Source organism: Lepidothrix coronata, unplaced genomic scaffold (genome assembly GCF_001604755.1).
Source record: "Lepidothrix coronata isolate B3197 unplaced genomic scaffold, Lepidothrix_coronata-1.0 Scaffold125, whole genome shotgun sequence".
Taxonomy (NCBI): Eukaryota; Metazoa; Chordata; class Aves; order Passeriformes; family Pipridae; genus Lepidothrix; species Lepidothrix coronata.
The window spans coordinates 1042300-1060586 of record NW_016690305.1 but is presented as its reverse complement, the minus strand read 5'-3'; the positions used below and the strand labels follow the sequence as shown (position 1 = coordinate 1060586).

The 18287-nt window shown below is 43.6% G+C and overlaps 1 protein-coding gene across 2 annotated transcripts in view; it reads right to left on the bottom strand.

Moving 5' to 3' along the window:
* Positions 1–1792: 1792 nt before the first annotated feature.
* Positions 1793–18287, bottom strand: part of PAK2 (p21 (RAC1) activated kinase 2) — a 42879-nt gene continuing 26384 nt past the window's right edge. Inside the window, exons 3-16 of one of the 2 annotated variants that reach the window (XM_017826288.1) lie at positions 18077–18177; positions 17424–17574; positions 16834–16865; positions 16358–16465; positions 14962–15094; positions 14430–14493; positions 13921–13969; positions 12159–12271; positions 11880–11997; positions 9956–10055; positions 7196–7392; positions 6360–6497; positions 5269–5388; positions 1793–5030 (exon numbers count right to left, since the gene is read on the bottom strand). In XM_017826288.1, coding sequence (XP_017681777.1) covers positions 5302–5388; positions 6360–6497; positions 7196–7392; positions 9956–10055; positions 11880–11997; positions 12159–12271; positions 13921–13969; positions 14430–14493; positions 14962–15094; positions 16358–16465; positions 16834–16865; positions 17424–17574; positions 18077–18177 — 1391 coding nt within the window. In that variant the 3' untranslated portion in view covers positions 1793–5030; positions 5269–5301. Of the gene's footprint in view, positions 5389–6359; positions 6498–7195; positions 7393–9955; positions 10056–11879; positions 11998–12158; positions 12272–13920; positions 13970–14429; positions 14494–14961; positions 15095–16357; positions 16466–16833; positions 16866–17423; positions 17575–18076; positions 18178–18287 lie in introns of both variants that reach the window. The other variant, XM_017826287.1, reaches the window with a different exon arrangement.

Sequence of the window (18287 nt, the reverse complement as noted above, 5' to 3'; positions counted from 1 at the left end):
GGAAAGGAACACCAAGAGTTCAGCTGAGCTCAGCACACTTTCACTTCACTTTCTCACATGACTGAGGACGGCTATTTTTATCAAAGACAAGCTTGAGAGCAAAATGCAAGTTATAGAAAAAGGAAAAAATGCAGCTGTACAAACCCCTGGGAGCAGCAACTGCAGACACTGCTGTGCTCCAGCACAGGAGCCACAGGAACTGCACTGCACCCGACCAAGTTCTTCAGCCACCACTGGGAAAACGCCAATGAAAGGAAGATCCACAGTTTTCAGCCATCCTGTTTTTAACCAGTGTGTGGCTCAGCTTTGCAGTACACTCACTGCAACCAAACAGCAGCCCCCAAAGGGAGAAACTGCTGACCCCAAACTGACTCTCTTCAAGAACATCGTTTTAAATACCCAACCTTGAATAAACTGATCCCCAAACATGGAGCTGCTCTTGAGTTTGGTCTCAGGCAGGTACTTGTAAGGGATGACCAAGTTCACACAAGACTGACGAAGATTTATCAGGGACATGCAACTTTGAGCTGTGCAAACCACCATCAGCCCAAACCCATCTCTTCAAGCAGCTCAAACACCAAAATACAGATAATACTGAATTCCACCAAGCACCTTCTCCCTCCTCCTGTTCACTTCTTCCCCCATAAATTAAATGCCAAATCACTTTAATGCAGTGTTAGAGAAACATCAGTTTAAATGCATAAAGGGTCAACTATATATAAAGACAAAGAAGCTACAAAAACTGATGAACCTGAGGAGAACAACTGTGCAAACCAACATTCTTGTTGTCTGGGTGAAACAGCTGCTGCTGGAGACAAGTGGTTTCTTCATTTCCCTTGGTCAGTGGTATGAGCAAAGCTTGTACAACATGCAAGAAAGGGGAAGAGCCCATTTCCCAATAACACATGGGAAACACAGGACACGGCGAGTCCTTGACATTCACAACTGAGACAGGAAACTTCATCTGGAATCAAACAAACTGGACTCAACCCTGAAGTAAATCATTAGATGTCCTTGGCTTTAGCTGGACTGGCAGGCCTAGACCCCACACCATTTTTGTAGGTTCATTGGAAAGCAAGAGTGACTCCCTGCAGCCATGGAGGCCAAGAGGCACCAAGGATGTCATCCCAAGTCCTCAGAGAGCTGTGGACACTCCACGTCCTCCTTCTGATGGTCAAACGCTGATCAGCGGAGACAGCGCAAATCCAGGAGCCACATCTTCCCAGCAGGCACCAGGACAGCTCAGTGCCTGTGCTTCCCATGCTGTAATGTTTACATGCAGGATATGGATGATCTCCAACAAAGCAGCTCGTTCGGAACAGCTATGGAATTGCCACGACCGCAGTTCACTGGCCCGTCGGTCCCACCCTGCTCATGGCAAACGGACGGTGGAAAATGTGGCTGTGAAAACCAGGCTGGCCTCTGCCTCGCTCCCTTCACAAGGAAATGAGGGGTTCTCTCTTCCACAATGGGTGTAAAGGGTGTTCCAGAGCTGCTCTCCTCCCGTAAGTAATGCAGAGCTTTTTGTGGGGGGCACAGCCGTTCCCTAGCACTGCATGGCAGGAAGGAGAGCTTGTGGCGACCCCAAGGCAGGTACAGACACTGATGAGTAACATCATTTTAAAAGAAACAGGCTGGTATAGCATGAAATTATATCCACTACCATTAAAGCCTAGTTACAAATACATTCTGTTCATCTCAGTAAGACACCGACACATGAACTCTTTCAGCTACTCTTGTCTTTGAAGGTATAAATTCATGACAGGGAAAGGGGGGGGGAGAAACCCCCAAATGTTTTTTAAAAGTTTATTTCTAGCCCTGAAAGAACAGTTATTAAACAAAGTCAACAAATACAGTAGTTAATATTGCAGTAACAATTAAATAACATAATGGGATTAAATTACACAAAAGGCAACATTAACATCTGAAGACAGTTAAAAAAATAAAAAGAAAGCTTGCACCTACTTCCATTTCCATCGACAGACAGCGTAAGGAACAGAGGGAAAAACAGACCAGAGAGATTTATTGACTCAATTCCAGCTGGAGAGACCCTTAACCGCTTCCTTGTCCCTCCCCAGCCCCTCTGAAAACGGGACCCATCTGCTTTAGCCAAACCCTCGCACCTCCCTGCACAGAGAGCCGGGGGGGAAGCTCCAATTAGTCTCATTAGGGCAAAGTGCACATTCCCATGGTTGTTTTTAAAGAGAAATCTGGTTTATTCTATGATCACAAGAAAGTCCCAGGAGTCTCACATTCCCTGCACACTGCATCTCAGCCAAAAGCTGCCCCACTGACCACACGGGACACTTCAGATGGATCATGTGCACATTTGATCCTGACTCAGGATCTCATGTGGGCACCCAGGAGAGAGGCACGGGAATGCCCATGCTGGGATGCAATCTGTCCCTTCCCATCACCTCCTCAAGCTCTGGCTGGTCTCCACCTGCCCCAGTGACAAAGCAGAGCTGCCCAGCCCTGCACCAAGCCTCAAGGACTCCAACCTACTCCCACCAGGGAAAAAACCACGGCCTGCAGTTTTAACCTGGCACACACACCCAGGTGACACTGCTGGAAAAGCGATGCCCGACCCACCAAGACACTAAAGCACAGCACAAAAACCTTCTCCTGGCTCTCCTCTCCTGCCAGCTCCACCCCTGATCCCCAAGAGAAACCTCACCACATACCAACCGCTGCATGGGGAGAGGGAGACGCTGACACTTCTCAGCCTCAGAGCTAAACACCTTCCCAGGTCACACACACGATTTGGGAACTTGGGGACTGGGCCAAGTTTTGTGTGCTAAGGTGGCTGAAACTTCAGAAATCATCTCCAAAATGGACTAAATTGAACGAATTTTTGTAACATATATTTCAAACCATTCTCTTTCATCAATAAAAGTGAACTAATAAGTTAAAATTACTTATGATTTCTTGTTCTCTTTCTATTAAAAAAAAAAAAAGCTAAATTTATATAGATTGTGCCATTAAAAAAAAAAAAAAGAGGAAAGAAAGAAAAGCTCCCAGTTTAACTCTGGCACAAGGAGTTTTACCAAGTCCATTGCCAGCAATGGACAAAGAGGGAACCATTGGTACAACATGTTTTTTCCTCAGCCAAGCCTCCTCGCTGCTCCATTTGACCAGGGAGCCAGATACACTCAACCTGGGGTGATTACAGTGTCCCTGGCTCCCAATAATTTTTTTTCCCTGGGAAATGCATGTGGATTTCCTTGGCTGGAATGAGACACCTCCTTGAATTTAAAATTTAAAGCCATATTCTTACACTCACAGCTAGAGGGATTTATCCCTGTGATGGAACAGTTAAGATAATTCACCCAACACAGATTTTAACTACCACACAGGAGCAGGACACAAGCTGAACATGCCCAGCAAGGCACTCTGCTGGCACCACACAATCCCCAGGAGCTCCTGAGTCCCAGCAGATGCTGTGAGACCCCAGCCCTGCTCCCCTCCATCATCACCCAAACAGCCTCCACTGTCCTGGCTGGCTGCTCTCAGCTGGAAGATGGTTTTGTCATACCTTGGCTACCAGTCCTCAAAATGTCACTATCTCTATACAGATACTGATATTCTCTGAATATGACTTCTATCCCCTGCCAGCAATGTTTGGAAAAGTGTGCAAAAAGGTTTTTATTCAGGGTCCTCTGTCCATACCCAACCATAACTCTGTCTGTCCCAGGCCCTGCCCCACTGGGAATGCAATAAAATCCCACTAAGGGCATGGTTGTTCTTTCACAGACTTATTTGGCACATTGTTACTACAGTTGGCTCTTCCTCAAACACTCGGGGAGGTTGAAATGCATAGACTGTAGCACTAAAAGGAGCCAGGGGCACAGGCTCTGCTACACTCGCCCCTGGCAGCACCCCAAGAACTCAACCACTCTGGTTCTCACTGTCCTTCAAAAGGAGGCACTTTTTCTTGCATTGAAGGGTTCACTGCAGCCGTCCTGGCTGGCACAACGTCTTTAGTGAGAAGGATCAATGTGACACGTCCCCTCAGCACTGTCCTCCCCTCAGCTTCCACCTCAGAACAGTGCTTTGGCATCTCCAGGTGTTCATCATCTTCTGTTTGGATCATAGTTTAAAAATCCTGTATCTTCAGTGTCCTCAGATCTGGTTACTTGTTCTTCTGGTTTCGTTAGTACAAATGGAGCACATACAAAACTGGAGAAAATAGCTCTAATACTTAAACTCTGACAACTCCATAGGTTGATGCATTATTTGCTTGGGGGAAAAAATTACAACATATACAAAAATGTATTTGATACAAAAAAGGGAAATGTAAAATAAAAAAGTCAAAGGCACCAGCATAACTTCCAAAGCCCAAAGTCAGAGCATAGATACATGTTTTTGAACCACCCACCGCACCAAGCACGTTAACCCTTAAGCTTCTGGCCAGCAAGTCTAACAGGGAAAAAAGAGCACACAAGGAAGACAGCTGGAATTTTTTCTTGCCCTGACTAGAACTGATCATTTGATCATAAATAAAGTATCTGACCCCAACCTACATATCCATAACCCACATCAAAAGACTTGACCGATCATTACGGTTCTAAAAAGAGCCCACGTTTTTGATTAAAAAAAAGTCCACAGAGCACAGGCATAAGAAAAAGCTGAACACTTCTCTTCCCCCCCCCTCCTTATTCATCTTAGAAAGTGAAAAACATCTCCATGCATTACGACTCCCTAAGTAGCCAAGTTGTCAATTCTACAGTGCAGCAACAGCTTGTCCGTAAAAGAAATGAGGGGCAAGATGTACCTTCACATTCGCCACACCTGCCGTGAATCTCGTCATGGGGGAGCTTTACCAGAGGGATTTAGAAGCCAACAGGTAGAGGGGAGGAAGAGGAGAGTCAAAGAGATCAGCAGGTAAAATTAGTACTGCTCTCTGAAAGCTTGAACCTGTCATTCAAGTATTGAAAGTACCCAGAGGGTACAACGAACAGGAGCTGTTACAGCGAAGTCGTTAAAAACCCTTAAAGCCCCGGGCACAGTAAGTGGCATTTCTGGGCTGTCTGGGAAAAAAAAAAAATCAGAATAAAACACAACTAAAGGCCAGTAATTCAGTCCTCAATTCCTTCTGGACCCCAGACCGGGATCGCTAGAGTCGCCACAATGTATTTTGGGTGTCTTCTGGATGAGAGTTTCTTCCCTTCTGCAGACGTTTCCCACCCTCCCCCCCCACCAAAATCCCTTCCCTCCCCACTGAAGTGTAACAATTTCATATATTATAAAGATTTGTAAAATACAAACAAACAAAAAAAGGAGGAAGGCTGTGGCAGGATGTTAGCGGTTACTCTTCATTGCTTCTTTGGCTGCCAAGATCAGTGGCGTCAAGCTGGACAGAGGTTTGGCCAGTTTCAAGAAGGGATGCTGCCAGGAAGAGAGAAACACTGGAAATCAGTGAAAGACACGGTCTAAAAGGCCAGCAAAGGGTTACTTTTCATGTTTGTGTGGAGCTGGGCAGGAATGATTCTTCACTTTAACTGCTAACTTTTCCACGCGTTCCTCCTGATGTTTATAGGGAAAAGGTGATCCCAAGCTGGCTGGGATCATACTGCCTCACCCAATGGGGTTTCTCCTGGAATAGCTCACCACTTTTGGGAAAGGTGAGTATTGAAGCTGCACTCACAATGAGCAAAACAGCAAAGATGTGAACAAGGAATAATCAGAGAAAGACAAGGAGCAGCAGCTGGCTTTACTGGGAAAGCCTCCACATCATCTGGCTTCCAGGCTCAGAGCTACTCCTTGTTCTCCCCAGGAATGGCCATCAGTGATTCTATCACTCCTTCACACAGGAAAAAACCTGAAGGTGTTTAAGCCTGCGAGAAGATCTCATTTTACAAGCCAGCTTTTCTCCAGGAGGTATTTAAAATCCAAACTACAAGGAGAAATGGTGGCACAATGGCAGGTGCACTGAGCTCCAGCTGCTCAGCTGGTAAGGCAGAACCCTGGGGAAAACAGCAGCTTTTCTTTTCAGGGCTTGAACACTGACTTCAGACTAGCAGATAAACAGTTCTTTTAAAGAGCTCTGAGGAGGATATTTGCAAGTGAAGACACGAAAAGCAATGCAAATGCTATCAGTGGCCAGCTCCTGAAGGGAGTTCATAAATTGCTGGATGCTTTGGCAGTGGCAGAGTGAAGGCACAGACTGTGATGGAACGACTTTAGAGCGCGTTACAAATCTCTGATGACTGTTGTTCCTACCAACTGCTCTCACTACAGTTCTCAGAAGAAAACACACATACACACAAAAAGGGTGCCAGTCTGACATGTGGTTTATCACAGGCTGACATTACTCGTGGCTTCTGCACTTCACACTGTGAGGAGAAGCTGAGTCTCACCTGTAGCAATTCTTTGGCTGATCCTCTTTTCTCTACATCCATCTCCAAACATCGGTTCAAGAAATCCCGGAATATTGGGGACAGTTTCTCGGGGTTCTGGAGTTCTGGTGTGCCATTAGTTGCTATCAAATATAAAGCCTGTAAAATGAAAAATAAGTGTATAACAAAAACAAATCTTTAAAAGATGGCAAAATGTCCCGTCTAGTGGCAAGCCCTTAGTTGAGAAAGGGCTCCGCTGCCTACTTCTCAAACTTATGAGATTTAAGCTGTAAAAATGCCACAATTATAGGCAGTCATGACTTATTCTTGCTAGTAGCAAAATAATATTCAAAATCTTTTGGCAACAGATACTTATTTTAGCAAAGAAAATATCAGATTGTGACAGAGCAACACTTTTCATAACCTGATGGATTTACTCTCCCTAAACTATCACAGAATCTTGAGGTCAAAATCTTCCATTTAGAGGATTTACCTGCCTGTAACTGAAACACTGTATTTTGACCTCAAGATTCTGTGATAGTTTAGGGAACTGGTTCGGGTTGGAAGGACATTAAAGACTATCTGGTTCCACCCTCATGCCATGGGCACACCTTCCACTAGACCAGGTTGGTTCAAGCCCCATCCAGCCTGGCCTTGGACACTTCCAGGGACGGGGAGTCAGGGTAGGGATGATTGCAAATTCAAGACAAGTGTCTTCCCTTGGAGAACTTCTCTTGCACTGCTGAAGCTTCTTGGCTTTTTCATTTCTTTTATTGTAGACACAATTAATGACCAGTTACTGAAAATGTCTGATACGGTGAACACCCACAAGCAGTTCCAGCCCCGGGGCTTCTTACCCTCAGGGGGTTTTCATTGAGGTACGGGGGTTCTCCTTCCACCATCTCAATAGCCATGATGCCCAGAGACCAGATATCCACTTTGGGGCCATATGCTTTCCGTGTGACCACCTCTGGAGCCATCCAGTACGGAGTTCCCACCATGGTGCTGCGCTTGCTCTGCTCAGGGGTGATCTGAGCACAGAAACCAAAGTCGGCTGCAGGACAACAGAAGGATGAAGAGGTTAAACTGGTGCACCCCCAGAAGTGGGTTTCCTAGAAGACTTTTCTATTGCTACACATATATTTCATTGAGAGGGGTTTAGGGGGGTTTCTTCTGCCCCCCACCACATTCTCCATATTAAATAAGCCAACGTGCAAGATAAGATACAAAACCTGAGGGTGTTTAAGCAGGGCAGAATTCTGTGGACTGAAGACAAGGCTTTTTGTCCTCTGGAAAGAAGAATTACCCTGCAGAAGAATGGTATTTTGCCCAGTCCTTCCTTCAATAATTCTAGACTGGTAGCAGCCAAAATAAGCAATCAAGCAGGACACAGGAGGCAAGTGTTCTGCACTTGGTGTGTTATACAGCCTGAACCAGAAGAAATGAATCCACAATCCATGGCTTCTGCCCTTCTAAACAGATCGTACTTGTGCAGCTACTGAGTTGAACATTTCACAGCAATTTGGCCATCTAGACAGGTACTACAGCTGACAGGGACACGGAAACAAGGCTTCAGGTAAGTGCAGTGCTACCCCACTCAGCAGGAGGAACCTGGACAAACAAACCTTTCCACAAGGTAACTACCAAAGAGAACAACCACACTCAAGAAAACGAGAAAAGTCACCTATTCCTACAGCCTTCAGGTGCAGCAGCAATGCACGTTCCATCATGTTACTCTATCCAGCTGCAGCACTCCCACTTCCCAGGCATGTAAAGCATCAATAAGAACACAGTTAAGGCAGGAGACAGATATTACCTTATCATTGACACTAAGTTAGAGAAAGAGAGAGAGAAAGAGAGAGAAGGAGAGGGAGGGAGAGAAAGAGAGAAATTTAAATTTTGAAAGTGTTATGCCAAGCAGCGCTAACAAAAGAGCCACAGTCATGGAAGTGCCAAGTTGTACCAAGAAGACAATTTAACAAAGAACTACCCCCACCCTGATAGTCAAAATGCTGCCTTAAAACCAAACCAAACAACCCCACACAAAACAAAAAAAACCAAAACCAAAACAAAACAAACAAACAAACAAACAAACAAAATCAAACCTACAGGAGTCACCAAGTTTCTCCTGCAGTTTTTTGCCTTATCAAGGTGTCACACTCGACTCACAGCACAGCCCATTTCAGTGACCACCCCAGAGAAGCAGCAGCAGTTTGTGCCTCCTGACCTCCCAGTGAGGCCTTCAGCACCACACCACCAGCACAGAGAGAAAAGACAGGCAGGAACCCAGTTTCCCCCAAGCAGCTGTGTGTGTAGGTGTGTGCAGCTGTGCAGTGGTGACACTTGTCCTGTCACCAGACTCCCTCAGAGAAGGGGAAGAGCTGAAAAAGAATGTGCAACTTCTTCCACCCTCCAACCCTTAACAACTGCTGGGAGCTCTACAGTCACACAGCCTCAGAAGAGCTGGTCTCAGCACTGACTACAACACCTCCCCTTCACACAGGGCATTTTTACAGCTGACTCCTGTCTTCTCCTGTGTCTCCTTCTTCCTCATCCTCCCCCAGTCTCCTGGGGTGATGCTTCTTGATTCAGGCTGCCAACCCTGTCCTTTGGCCACTCTGCTTTGCTTTGACACCTCTTTTGTGCAATTTTGATCCTTCTCCGGCTACTTCTTCTCAGCCACATCCTCTGCTGTAAGTGTTCACTTCTCTTCAGCCTCTGAACCCACAGCTTGTGCACAAACACATCACACCCTTAAAACAAATAACCCCCTCTATGCAAGTGAGCAGTGCATCCAAAGATGCTGGTAAGCAAATCATGTTGCTCATAATCTTCCTTCACACTTCATCTCATAAATAAAATGAAATTGAAAACCATCTAGAATAAGGAATACTGTTAAGACATTTTCATGGCACTTCAAATTCCTGCCCAACTGTAAAAACACTTTTTACTTTACACCTTTTTTTACCTTAACTCTTCGGTTGCTATGTGTTTTACACATTCCTGCATACCAAAAATTCAAATAATGCACCACTTTCTCAACAGCCCTGACAGCTACAAGTGGTTTCACATCGTTTTTATTTACACACACCACGTACACAAGTCCATGCATGCACAACAATTACCTGAAAAGCAAGAAGTTTCTTTTGCTTATATTAATGAAAGGGTGTTACACTTCTGGCCCAAGAAAAGGCACAGGGTGAGACTAGACTGCAATATAAATGATCAATAAAGTACAGTTTTCTCGTTGGTGGCCTTCTAATGAATGGGGCAAAGCTACTGCAGTTTGCTGCAACTTTTCTCTTGCAATCATTCCCATTTTGCTTCACTCTATAGTACCAGTTACTTCATATTCACCAACGTATTCATGTGGCCACAGGTTTGCTTCAACATCCTTCCGGGCTAACACGTTCACAGCCTGAGTCTGAGGGCCCTCAGAATTTCAGTACCTGCTGCCTGTTACACATTTTGTAACACAGAATGAATTTCTGTTCCTCACAGTCAATAAAAATCCACCTCAAATTTCCCTCCCAACTGTCCTTCTACTGATTTACACACCGAGTCAGAGATCACTGGAAAGAAGAAGCAGAGCATTAAAACAATCGTCAGCTACTCACTTAATTTAACTGATCCATCCATTCCCAAGAGCACATTGTCACTCTTAATGTCTCTGTGGATGACCTGGTTGGCATGGAGGAACTCAAGTGCTTGCAAGCACTGGATAGGAGAGAAAAAAACCCATCATTCAGCACATGGAAACACGCCTGGTATATGTGAACACAAATTCAAGGCAATGTTTACACCCTCAGCCAGCTCTGAGTGCAAAAATGTAACAGGTATTATTGCAAATAACCAGCAGAGGAAGCTCTTGGGCTAAAAAATACTCTCCAGATTTCAGGAAGACAAAAATCATTTAACCACAGAGTTTCTCTATCTTAACAAATGCATATATAAAACTCCTCACCACTCAAGATGCTCTCAGAAATCCCAGATGCTAATTCTGGTACATCCCACAGATTCTACAGAGGAACCATAAAGGATTAAGTGAGAGCTTTTTAGGCTGAGGTCTCACCAAGGGGAATTGGTGAGGATTCATTCCCAACATCCACACAATTTCTACAGTGAAATCTGTAAAACATCTTCATTCTGAAATTCACTAATACTGGTTTTGCATTGTTTTCGGATTAAAACCTTTCCCACTAAGTTTCTGCCCAAAACCATAATGAAATTTACTTTTGTTATTTGAGAATAAAAGGCAAAAGAAAAAAGTCAGATCTCTCTTTCAATACAAGCAGAACATTTGCCATTTGCTGCTTGGCACAGATGTCCCCAGTGAGTTTTGTGCATCTTTGTTTGCTTTAGCAAATTGACACTGATCTGCAAAATATAGTGGGCAGCAGAGTTTTGATGAGGTACAATACTTCAACATTTGACTTCTTCCTCAGAAAAGTTCATTACTGTTACAAGAAAGAGTTACTTTGGGTTCTCTGCTTCCAGCTCTGGTTCCTCAGGAAACCATTACCTGTCCATGCATGTTCCTGCACAAGTTTGCTCTCCCTGCCCTCCCTCTGGGTGAGGCACAAAAGCAGACGTCATGCTGATGGAGTCAGATGGGCTTTTTAAAAGCCTCGGTCCCTCCTGCACAGCAGATAACACAATTCTCCTTCTGCTGTAATAAATCAAGCCTGAGCTGGATGCTGGCACTGACTCAGGGCAGAAACCACTGATAAGGTGTGATATCAGCTGCTTTTAACTCTTTCATTTGAAATCTTCCAGCAGCCTTACAATTATTCCAACTACAATCTTCTGGAGAATTATTTTCCTGAGAAATCCCTCAAGGAAGTTTAACTGGCACAGAACTACAGATTTCACACACTGTGAGAATGACTAAGAAGGAAAATAGATAATCTGCATCCAGTTCATCTTTGTTTTAGTACATGTTTCTTAGAGTACTCCTGTCTCAGCAGATCCACTTTCACACTGGGAGCAAACACAGTTCCCCTTCTTCCTTCTGGAAAACACTTGGAAGCTTTCAGGCTTTTTCCTTCTCCTTTTTTTTTTTCTACATTACCCATACATGAATACTCAAGACTTTGTCTTTTGGTGCCTTTGAATGTTCTTTGTTAGTCGAAGTTTAAAAAGCCATTCCTTGCAGCTGCTAAACTTCTCCATTGCTCCTCCCTGAACTTCAGTCCACATTATTCACATCTTTCTGTTAACACTGTCAGCAGGATGAGGCAACCCAAGTACCAAACCCAAAGACTTTATTTGCTCCATTCCCTAAGTTTCCCAAACACTCAGATCAAAACCTGCCACAGCTCTTTTGTGTTATTATAACTTGCAACCGCCTCAATTTTCTCAGTTAACCTAATTTAGTTATCTTCTGTAACTTTAATATTGATTTCTACTCACGGTATCATTCATTCTTAACTCAATGGCTCCAACAGCAATTGTTGCAATTAGTCCTAACCTTAGCATTCCATAAAAGCTATGGGAATAGAGTGCACCTTCATCCCTCTACAAAGCAAGTCCAACACTCACCTCTCTGCAGACAGCAGCAATCTGTGCCTCATCCATACATGTTTCTGTGACCACATCTGTTAGGGAGCCCCCAGCCAGATACTCCATCACCACAAACAACTCATCTCCTACGAGGTAACTACAAAGAGAAAACCAAAAGCATGTCCACGTGCCATCAAGGTGACCAAGCCTAAATACAGACTCATTTGCTTCCAAGACCCTCAGGAAGTCCAGGTCTGTATAGGGTATAACTTCTTGAAACCCTCAGGGGTGAAGGAATCACCAGCTGGATGCATTTACCTGTCCAAGAAGTTGACTATGTTGGGGTTCTTTAGCTCCTTCATTACCAAGATCTCGTTAATAATCAGCTCCTTCTTGGGCTGTTTCTGCAGGTTGATCTGTTTAATAGCCACCTGAACAGGGCAAAATAAAACAGCAATCACTGAAACCATTAGAAGCTTTCACTCAATATAGTGAAAAGTCAGAAGGAATTCTGTAACAGGATTAAAGTTGTTTATCACAGCTTGCAGCTGGCAAGTTATTTATTTATTAGCACACAACTTAAAAGAATGCAGCCTGATGAGCACACAACTTGCAGCCGTGGCCAACACCATCCTCTTGCAGCTGAAAGAATCCACAAACAGTAACTGAGGCCAGAACAGACAGAAAAGGGAGCATGCAGGAGATAAAAAGACTCGCCCAATTTCCTATCAACAGGCCTGAAGCAGCAGAGAATCTTGCAGCAACTCAGAGAGAAAGTCTGAGCTTTCTAATGCAAGGCGAGGCAATTTGCTGTTCTATATTCTGACCAGATTGGTGTTTGGGTATAAGGAATGCTGGGAGGCAGAAGGAATTCCTCTCAAAGCAATTAAATCAATGAACTGTCCCAGAGAGAAAAGGGGAGATAAAGGCCTATCTTGCCCAGGAAATAAGCTAACCAGGACAAGTATTCCAGAGTTTAAAATGGAGAAGAACTGTCCCAGCTCTGTCAGCTGCACTTTGTGGAGGTAGTTTGGAGGTCTACAAAACAACCTACCCATGAGACCAAAACCAAACACAAGAACCAATGTATTCTTGTAGAAATTATCATTATTATATTGCCAAGGGCATTAAAGGAAGAGATTCTTGTCATTCTGTGGCACAGAATGATACAATAACTAAGAGTGGAGGTGGAGCAGGTTGCTGAGGGTCTCGTGTAAGTGAGTTTGGAACGGAGACCTGAAGGAGCAGATACTCCACAACCCCTCTGGGCTCTAAAACTCACTCTGCAGCCAGTAAGAGGACATGAAGTAGAGAGCAAATTAAGAGACACAAATTAAGAGATGATAGACAGGCTCATGTTTTATCAAGATGTGGTGCTCCACTGCAAGACTGGTAAATGTGATTACTGCTGAAAGGGCAATTACTTACCAGTGACCTAAGGAATGGTATTTAAATACTTATTTAAAGGAAAATTAAGGAAAGAATTTAAATAGAAACATTAAAAGAAAAGTAAGGAAATCTAAAGTTAAATAGAAGCAAATAAATCCTAAAATTTGAGTCACAGAAACCAGAGATGGCCACTTGATGACAAACATGCAGAGTACTGCTGATGTCACCAATTTCACTAAGTGGGTCTGGAGAAACCAGGGGGTAAAAGCAAAGAGTAGGATGTGGAGAAGACATTCTAACTACAACAGGGAATCACAGGGGACAAGCTGTTTCCACGGAGACAGAAACAACCATCACTTTTACTGAGTCGGGACTAGAGAACATGTGTGCAAAGCCTAAACAAAGATTTACTTCTGAAAACACAAGACACCAAGGCCTGCAGTTCTTGAAGGATAAACCGTTTTCCAAACTCATTTCTGGAACACCTCACTCCCTCTGCTTTTCACTGGAAAGACAGAACTCTATTTTCAAGCTTTCACCATCTGATTACTATAGAACAAGGCACACACTGTTACAATTGACTATGACAAACATTCTTCTGAGAGCTGACAGCAGATATGGGAGGCACTGAAGGAAATTCTGGCCACCTCCAGAAGAATATTTTGAGAGAAAACGAATCCAGGAATCTTACCTCCTGCCCTGTTGCCACATCAATAGCTGTGAAAACTGTACCTGAAGCCCTGTGAAGAGAAAGGGAAATGTTACAGCAACTTGCATCTCTTTGTAACAAACACACAAGCGAACAGTCAAATCACAAACACAAAATTGTTTCAGCTTTCAATTCAAAATTTCCACCACTGTGTAAAGCCTTCACTGTTTATTTACTATACAGTTTGTTGCCCAGAGAAGCTGTGGCTGTCCCTGGATCCCTAGAAGTGTTCAAGGCCAGGCTGGACAGGGCTTGGAGCAACCTGGGATAGTGGAAGGTGCCCCTGCCCATGGCAGGAGGGTGTAATGAGGGGAGCTTTAAGTTCCTTTTCAACCCAAACTATTCTGGGATTCTGTGATTCATCACTGCTGAATGCAGCCAACATTTCTGCCTGCACAGAAAGAGGTGGGCACACGACAGCATGAGACAGAGAACAGCACAGTGCTGCCAACACTGGCCCACTGGGAATAAAAGTTGGGGGGAACACTTACCCCTGCCCGATTTTCTCATATCTGGTGTATTTTTTCTTGGGATCTCCTATGCTTACAATAGTGCCTAAAAGAAAAAACAACAGAAGAGTCAACCCAATCCCACTGTCCCCCTTCAGCAGGGCTGGCCTGGCCAAGATATGTCCAAGTTCAAGGAGCAAAGCTGAAGCACAAACAGCCAAAGCTGCACAGGAACATTAATACGCTGAAAAATTATCTTCAAGGTGGTTATGGAACAAGCCCCAGCAGAAACTACTTTGTGTTATTATGGCTGTAACATACATGCAGATCACATTATCACAACTGAACTCTGACCAAAAAAACCAAAAACAAACAAAAAAAGCTGTTGTATAATATTTTTCTACCCAACAGGGCTCTGAAGATTATAAATCAGCATAACCTCTCAGCTACTGACACAAAACTAGCTGAGCATGGTATCCACACAACTCTTACACAAAAATAAGGACGAGGGCAAAAATTTAATATTCCTCTCCCAGTCCTAAAGCCTTTGTTTATCTGAAATAAAATCACCTACGTAGTTTTTCCATGATGTCTTCATCTGACATTTTGGTCTTCTTTTTCTGCTTATCCCCCGATTTCGTGGCGCTGTCAGCACAGGAGTCACCAGCTGGGGCAGGGATGGGGTCGATTACAGAGCGGGTATAAATCTGTGAAGGAGACCATGGACCTGAGCATCGGCTTTGCAATCGCTGACCTTCAGCTGGAAACAATCACAGTCCTGAAAAGACCCCTAGGCACCGTTTGATAACAGGTAGGAGGCAGAAATTAGACCTGAGAAACACTGAAGTCCCCTGGCAACAGTACTGACCTCTGAAAGGCACCTCCTGAATTCACAGAGTGGATGCCAGGAAGTTAACCCCAACTTCCAAGGACAGATGTTTCATGAGTTTTTTACCTGCTTATTCTTTATAACCCATGCTAGTTAACAGAGAAGTAATCACTGATTAATAGTGAGATCAATTCCTACTAAGATCTAAAGGAAAAAGACTCATGATTGCCATGAAAAGAAGCGTGAGATTCTAAAAAATTTCCCAGTCGCCCCCAATTTGAGTTTTTTCTAAAAAGATTTAATTTCTTGGAGATTTATTTAATTTCCTCCTGAGCTGTTCAGACATGCACAGCTACTCTAGAAATATCCAGCTCTCACATTTTATATGTCTACATCCCAAGAGTGGGCAATTATAAAGCAGTACCAGTTGACAAATAAACACAATTCACATTTGCACTCCTGGAGGGAGAAAAAGTGGGCAACAAAGAGGCAAAATGTACAGCTACCACAGCCAAAGGAAGAAGCTGGAATAAATGGGATCCCTGGGATGTTATTACCAGGGTGGGTAGTTCAGGACTACACTAAAACTTAATGAGCAACTTCTGAAGCATTTAACTGTTCATGGGCTGCTGAGGGCTTTGTGAGTGAAATAAGCTTTCAAGTCTTGAATCTGAATTGGCTTGGGTCCAGATAGTGTATTTGGTGAGGCTGTCACACTGCCACCAAATCAAATGAAGAAAATCAAACACACTACACTTGTGCCACTGGGCTGGGCCAAGTTACAGAAACTACCTATAGATTTTTAGGACTAAAATGCCTCCTCCTCACACACTGGGTTGAAGGATAAGCTTAACTGGATACCTTCAACACAAGCTAAACAAGAGATTACCAAATCTCAGTGATCTCAGAGGTCTTTTTCAACCTAAATGATTCTGTGATTCCACTTACTTCAGGATTTCTGGTCCAACTGACATCCAGAAATTAGGTATTTTCTTGGCAAATTCAAAAAAACAGAACTCTTCCCAAAAATCTCACAACAGCTCATTTCACAAATAAAACACTTTTCTAGAGAACAGATGTAGAAGTTCTGCAATACAAAGAATTCCAGAATTCTGCACTGTCAAGTTTCCCAGCTGCTCACCGATTTTGTGTGATCTGGCCGTGGAGCAATCACAGGAGGAGGAGCTTCTTCATCATCCTCATCCTCATCTGCCACAGTTGTTGATGGTTCTGAACCTTTGGCATTGGTCTACGTTTTTACCAACATTAAAAAAAAAATAAATAAATAAACAAATGTGTCTCCCCCACAGTATTAAAGACTTGATTTTTTTTTTCACATTAAGATAAAAGAATTCTTACTGATGTCAAAAGAAAATAACAAACCAATCAACCTATCCCTAAGTTATTACATTTTATGAGACTCAAATACTGTCACTCCTGTGAAAATATGCCCTGCTGACCCCCACAATTTATGCTTTTATTCCACCAAGAATATCCTCATTTTTATACTTTTAAACGTTACACAATTTAATACTTCGAAATTCAGGATATAACAAATACAAAAGATCTGAATTAGTATGCACCTAAGGATATCCAAATAATAATAAACACACTCACCGTTGGCATTCCTGAAGGGAAACCATCTTTTTCTAAATAGGACAAACAGCAGAATACATAAAATCATCAGAAAAAAATAACACAAAGTGAACTTTTATAGAATAAAGAATGAAAGTATTACACAGCCTTATTACTAAGCTACAAATAATTTGGAAGAAAAGTAGGCACAACTGTACCTGTTTGTAGGACAATCCTTCTCTCAGCCCTCCCAGCTGGCTCCCAATCTGGGAGTCACAAATTATTTTGCATCTCTGATGTCACCAGCTGGTGACATCAAGCTCACAGACAACTGTGAGGAGAAAGGGTTCCAGCATGAAACCAGTTCATACCAGTCTCAGAGCTCCAGCTTCAGAAACACAGCCCCTTCAAGTTCATTTTGGCTGCTATTGTGAATTATCCAGTTCTTTCTTCCACTCTCCACTTAAAACAGGAAATTAACTGGACAACGCCAGTTTCCAGTAAGTTTTAAATCCACCTTCAAGTATTTGTTCCTCACTGAATCAGCATTTGAACCTGATTTATTATTCTGAGAGGAAGACTGTGCTCCAAATACCCAACTCCAATATGTCTTGCACACACTTGGCTCTCACCTGGAGCAGAAAAACTCAGATATTTCTGTTTTGCTGTGTCTTTGGAGTCATAGAATTTCAGCACATCCAGTACTGCCTGGGGGTTCTTCTTCTGTTCTAGCTTGGTGATATTTGAGGTCTGAAGCAACCGAGCCCATTGTTCTGGCATTCCCTGAAAAAACGGGATTTTAAGTGTTCTAGTGTTTTAAAGATTTTTAAAGAGCAAATCAAGCTTCTTCCCTCTATAAAAAGCATAACAAGCACAGCCTTAAGCACATGAGCAACATGTGTTTAATGGGGAGCCACAGGTGGCAACACAAACCATGGTGCCAACACAGCAGCACCTCTTCCACCTCTACTGAGCCAGATGTGAGGAATGGGGACACAACAACACTCAGCAGAACCACTGTTACCCACTAACAACAGTAAAGTGAAGGAGGTTTGTCAGGGAGGGCTTTCCTGCTGTGACACAAAGCACCAGATGTGACACTGACACTGGAGAAGCACTAACAGGTCATGGCATCATAACTCTGTGTGCTGTACAAACACACAGGAAAATTAGTTCTTTGATATAAACAGAGACTAACTTGCACTTTAACCTAAAGCACTGCCTTGGCTTCACTACAGCACTGACCATGAGTGTCTTCCAAGGCACCTCGAGGCAGGATACTCACCGTGAACTCTCCAGTAACAGCATCAAAGCCAACATGGATGGTATGTTCAAAATCTGACGGCGGGGAGATTTCTGGCCGCTCCTTTTCTTTCTTCTTGCTTCCTGAAAAAGACATTCAAAGATCTCGATGTCAGGAAGAAACTCTTCCCTGTGAGGGTGGGGAGGCCCTGGCACAGGTTGCCCAGAGAAGCTGTGGCTGTCCCTGGATCCCT